This window comes from Corvus moneduloides, chromosome 5 (assembly GCF_009650955.1).
Source record: "Corvus moneduloides isolate bCorMon1 chromosome 5, bCorMon1.pri, whole genome shotgun sequence".
Lineage (NCBI taxonomy): Eukaryota > Metazoa > Chordata > Aves > Passeriformes > Corvidae > Corvus > Corvus moneduloides.
Window position 1 is genome coordinate 32,702,800 of NC_045480.1, and position 6,000 is coordinate 32,708,799.

The window sequence follows — 6,000 nt, forward strand, 5'->3', positions numbered from 1 at the left end:
GTTTCCCTTTTGCACAGAGCTCTGCAACGGCTCGAGTACACAATGGCACTATGATAACACTATCTGAAGCCGTTCAACTTCAGAGAACGCATTAAAGTAACACTAAGCTCCCTCTTTGACCGTCTCTTTTACCAATGACATTTCAACGGAAGGCGCAGAAAGGATTTGAGACATAGCCAACAGCGAACCACCGTGAGCATTCCCGCAATCCGGAGGTCTCTCTCAGAGCAAAGTGTTGCTTTTTCCGGTGCGCCTGCTACCCTCCAACACAACTTTTGCCATTTAAAGCCCTGTCGAGCGGCGAAGTGCGGGCAGGCTCCTGCGGCCGCGGTAGGACAGCAGGACACCGGGTTCGGGTGGCGCGGCGTTCCACGGCGGAGCGAGGGCCGCGCCACCTCCGCCCCGCCGCCGGGCAGGGAGGGCGCGCCGCGGCCGCCGCCCGCTCCACTCCCCTCCCGCTACTCACCCCCGCGACCGGCCGGACCGGGGCGACGGCGGCGAAGTCCGGCGGCGGCAAGCGGCGGCGGCCGCGGCAGATCAGGACGATCAGGGTGCCCAGCGCGGCGGCAGCGGCGGCGCAGCCCACGTAGAGGGCGAGGCGGAGCAGCAGCAGCGCCAGGCACGGCGGCCCGCCGCCCCCTGCCTCGGCCCGCTCCTGCCCCAGGTGGACGACGGACACGGCCAGAAGCCCCAGCCCCGCCGCCAGCACGAAACGGGATGAGCCGGGATCCTCGTCCTCCTCGTCTTCCGCCGCCTCCTCCTCGCCGCCGCCGACCACAGCGGCGGCCGCCGGGGCGCTGCGGCGGCGCGCCTCGCCGCCGGGGCCGTGCGAGCCCAGCGGGCCGGGGACGGTGGCCCCCGCCGCCTCGGGCTGCCCGGCCGTGCTGCTAGCGCTGTCGGCACCGGGGAACATGCTGCTCCTGGCGCCGCTGGGAGCAAGCGCATCTCCCGCCGCGACAGCCCCCTGCGAAGGTCGCCGCTCCCGGGGCCCCCCCTCTCCTCCTCCGCCGCCGCCGCCTCCTCCGCCGCCCGCCGCCTCCACTGGCACCGCTGCGGCCGCCGGGGGAGCCGGAGCTCATGCCCAGCGGCAGGCGGGTGCGCGGCGGCCGGGCCGCTTTCTGGCGGCAGCGCTGCCCCGCGCTGGGCGGCGGGAGCCGAGCGCCGTGGCAGCAGCCGGGGAGGCCCCGCCGCGCCGCTCGGTGTCCGGCCGGGGAGGGGGCGGAGGCGGAGGCGGGGGCGGTGCCTGCCGGGCGGGCGGGCCCGGGACATGTGCGCCCGCCGCACCGCCCCACTGTGGGGTCCGGATGTCATGCGCCCTGCTCTGTCCCGGGGGGCTCCGCCGTGGCGGGGTTGGAGGTGTGCCCACGTACAGGCCAGGAAACGGGTACGGTCGGACGAACCGAGGGGATCCCCGCCGGCTGCAGTGCGGAGCTGGGCCCCGCGGAAACCTACGGGACGCCTCTCCGCCACAGGGGCTGAAGCACACAGGCGGCGGCTCAGCCCAGAGGGGCCCGGGATGATCAGACCGGGTCATCGAGGCCCTGGCCAGAGCTCAGGACAAAAGCCTTGGCTTGGGGCATCTCAGAGGTCCGGACATCTATGCACTCGTCTGCCTGAACCCCTCCGATCAGCCAAAGGAAGCCATAAATAACTGGATTTCAGAAACAAAAAGTTAATAGAACAGCGATGAAAATGGTACAACAGTGATTCTAAAAAACCCAGCCTTACTACCCCAACAGAAGCCTGCCAGCCCTCCTGTCACTACCCTCCCTCCGTTGTATATTTTATATCTGTTTGTGGTAGATCTGAGAACAAATTCCTGGAAGGGCACAAGGCTTGCCATATTTCAGCTGTGCTTGGGACACCTGTTCATCTTGCCATAGGTGCAGCACAGCCACAACTCCACCAAATTCGCGAGTTCATAGCAGCTACCAAGCACAGATGAATGGGGAGGCCGTGATCTCTTCGTAGTGTTGTCTGCAAAAATCAGCTTCATTACCCGGTGTGCAGCAAGCCAATAATTACAGACTCAAGAGAGATATTGATTACTTATTTCAGAGTTGCACAAGCCTGGGTGCTCAGTGGTATTCTACAAATCTAGCACACCAAATATCAAAACTTTTTACTATTTATACATTTTAACAACCAAAGAGATTAGTGTTCAATGGCTACAAGTTACATGGTTCTCTTATTAATTAATATTTTATCTTCTATTGCTTAATGATTCTCTCATTTCCCATGCTAATCAGTCTGCGTGCTCAGTCTTCTTTTGAGTTGGTGGATTTCTTGGGTCAGTGGTCCTTGAGTTAGTGGTTGCGATCTCCCTCTGCTGGAATTACCTTTTATCGAGTTGGAACTGATTTCAGCACAATTGTTGAGTTTGGTTTTGTCCTTATCTTGGGAGTTCTGCCAAATGTCCTTGTGTCCCATAAATTCTGCATTCTTTGTGTCCACTATCAGTTGTACATCCTTCTCCCCAAGCTTTATTAACCTCCCCCTAGATGTGCGATCACTGAAGCAGGTCAAGTCCTAAACTTTAACAAGGCAATTCTACCAACAAGTAATTTGTTTTTCTAACACATGAACATCACTTAGAGCTTGCTTGTTAGCTGCTATCTGTTTCAAGGATTACATCTCTCTTCTTCTTGATCAGTCTTGAAAGTATACAAAGATCAAGCTTCAAAGAGCATCCTTTCTTAAGAAAATTTTTACATATTCCACATTTTGCAACAAGAGTAGGAGTAAAGGGCAATGCTTTCCTTACAGAAACCACACTATGCAAAAGTGGATTTACAGGCATTTACCCGTGGGCTTCATTTTAAGAACAGATACCTGTATACTCTATAGAAGTGTTTAGCAGTAGAAGTGTACTGGTGAGCAGCTGGTAAGATTGCCACTGCTCTGTAAGTTGAGGTGTAAAAAAACTCCTCTGAATTGTACTTTTTAAACACAGTTATTGTTGCAGAGGCTGGAGTAGTTTAGATTCATTCGTGCTCTATAAAAACGTTACTTCTGTCAAATGAACTCTACCACCCTGATGAAGAAAACAAATACCAATGCTCTGACCTTGTGAATGCTTACATTTCCTTATAACTTCTTTAGTGCATAGAGCAGCATTTCTAAAACCAGACACCAAATTTCCCTGAGCTTCTATGATGCTAAGCAAGCCAGGACACTGAGCATGGATAGTGCAGGTGTCCAGAAGGCTGTTATAGCCGTGGCACAGCACTCGTAATAGGGAAGTTGCATGTCAGCTCATGGTGCAGAACTGTAATGGAAACAGGCACAGAACAGCACGGAGCTAGTCATGATTCTGAGTTACAACAAATGTTTTACTCTATCACAATATTTTCTAAGCTATTTCTAACAGAACTCACAGTGTGTGGTGGTCTGATGTCCATATACACCTGCCTGTGTGTATTAGAGGTTTGCATAACAATGTATTTCCTCTCAAAATCCCAAAAAGTAATTATGAAGTGATTTTAAGTCCCCTGTTCATCACTTATCAAAGGAGACACTGATCCTTAATCTGATTCAAAGTCCTTATAGTAACTTATATGTCATTTTATTATAGTTTGTTCTATTTTGTGGATATTAAATTGCACAAAATCCTTTTAAATGCTAGCTCAGACCATTCACAGAGTATCCAAAATTGATTATTTAAGTAACATGTCTAGTGTGATTAAAGGTAAAAATCATCACATCATAACAGTGAAAATGCTATTGCAATGGCTGTTCTTTCCCATGTGAATTACTATGCGTTAAAACATCCTGATGATTCACTGGGACCAGGGTTTGGGTCCAGGGTTTTTTCAATACATGTGATCATTAAGACCAGCAGAGATTCTTGCAGAGTCTGAAAGCTTTTGGATAAGACTCAACATGCCAGAAGGTTTCTTATAAGGTTATTCTCATCAGGTAGAAAATAGAAAGCAAATATCCATCTCCCAGCACACACTTTACTCATCAAAGATTTCAGAATATACAGGACTTTGGACTGAGTTCAAGATCTATTCTGGGATCTTAATAAAGATCCACACAAGAAAATAGACAGAAACCTTCTACTGCAAATGCATTCAGGAAACTGGCTGGGCCTCTGACAAAACTACTTAAGGGAATTGAATTTTTAAATTAACCTGAAGCAGAGCATGTAATGTTGTTAGTCCTGTGTAAACAGAGAGTATTTTCTTACAGTATTAATTCTCAGAAGTGGAGAGGAGGATAAAAAAAACAAACCTACCTGCAATAACAATTTAGTCCTGCAGTGCTTATGCACAAAACCACTTCTTGTCTGAATGAGTAATCCCACCTATTTTAGCTAGGATTTACACATCATACCCTGAATTAGATATGTCTAAATCAACTCAAGTGTGTATCTATTGAGCTAGAAGGAGATTTGACTCTTTTTCTTTTAGGTCTTAGTAAGTTTCTATGACTTTTCAACCTGAGGTACAATTCCTAATATTTTAGATGACATCCTAGCTCCACTGAAGTTAATAGCAATTTTCAAGTTTACCTCAGTGTTATTTGAACTTCCCCTTCTGTACTTTAAAAATTACTTTTCTATACAAGACAAAGGACTTCAATGAGGTCAATTTTCTGAACTGGGGATTACTATAGCCTCTTTTTGTAACTATTTACTTAGTCATGGAACTAGTTTATGAGAAAAGAGATTCAAATTCTGCCTTATTCAAGCATTACTGCAAATATCTTTCCTACAGAGATAAGACAATTACTTATTTTAAAAGATAAATGATGTCTGATTTAGGGAAGGATTCAGCATCTTCACTATTTTCCTTTGAGCTAGAAGTATCATTTATCTTTGTAACATACCCTAGAAAAAGCCTCACTGATTTTGCAGCCGCCTTTAGTGACAGTCATTCAACTTGCACCTTCACAGTACTGCAAACTTTAAACTTCAATGAATTTGCACTTTAAAATGTTTAGGCAAGATTAAAATGAATACTTTTCCTGTAGGCCTTTTCACATTTGATTTCTGTTTTGTCAGCCTTTCCAGCTCAGATCCCATTGCCATAAAGGGACTAAAACAAGTTACCACTTCTCAATTAAAACCAACAAAAAAAGTACGTTATAGGCAAAAAATAAAAGTGTGTATAGTGCATATGTAGTTTATATTTTTAGCATACTTACAATTTTGAATTAATTACATGCTTTTTTATAACTGCTGTGGTGCTGCATCGCAGTTACAGCCATACTAGGAGTTTATAGAAATTTCTAAGGTTCAGGGCACAAAACCCAGAAGTCCTCATGAACTTGTAAATCTGGTGATAAACCAGGTAAACCTGGATAACTAACACTGTTAGAAGCAATCATAGGAATCCTAGAGCAAGAGGAATGGAAATTGGATGTCATACTTCTCAGTATTTTAAATGTAAAAAATATGTAATTTACACTAATATTAACTGATGTTATCTTTTGCTACACCTTTTGAAGCAGTGGTATTGTATTTTGCGTATTTGCAATCAGGAACATGGAACTCAGGAACTCAGGAAAAAATGACAAAAGCACCCATTTAGTGTCCAATGTGAGGAACCTAAGACCTCACATGGCGAGGTCAGCAAAGGCTCAGCATTTTGTAGCACGTTTTCCAAATACAGTTTCTATTGATTTTAGCTGCAGTTGTCATTATTCAACATTTCAACAGTGAACTGAGGGAGGTGCCAGAAAAATAACAAGGAAACATATGACAAGTATAAAAATTTAGTCAATGTAATTTGCGGAACCTCCATTAGACACTGTGTAACACAAGCAGGACTTGACTCTGGTTAACTTAGACACATTCAGTTGTATTACTCAAGAGACTTCTTTCTTTTCTTGCAGCGTTCTGACACAATTGTTACATGTATTTAAAAAACTATGCGCGTGTGTATGTGTGTATGCACACATACATCCTTACATATGTACCATGTGCCGCTGTGTATGTGTGTGTGTTCACGTGCCAAGTGAAACAGGACAGTATACACAGTAGTTGATTTGGCT

At 46.9% G+C, this 6,000-nt stretch overlaps 2 protein-coding genes across 2 annotated transcripts in view; both read right to left on the reverse strand.

Annotated features, from left to right (window-relative positions):
• The window catches only part of SNX25 (sorting nexin 25), an 82,441-nt gene extending 81,654 nt beyond the window's left edge, over positions 1-787 (reverse strand). Inside the window, exon 1 of the mRNA XM_032110321.1 lies at positions 467-787. The gene's annotated coding sequence lies outside the window, so the exon portion shown is untranslated. The remainder of the gene's footprint in view (positions 1-466) is intronic.
• On the reverse strand, positions 463-1,205 carry LOC116444730 (myosin-1-like). The gene is given in 1 exon segment (XM_032110402.1): positions 463-1,205. A coding segment is annotated over 1 exon segment (483 nt). The 5' UTR covers positions 946-1,205.
• Positions 1,206-6,000: the final 4,795 nt, after the last annotated feature.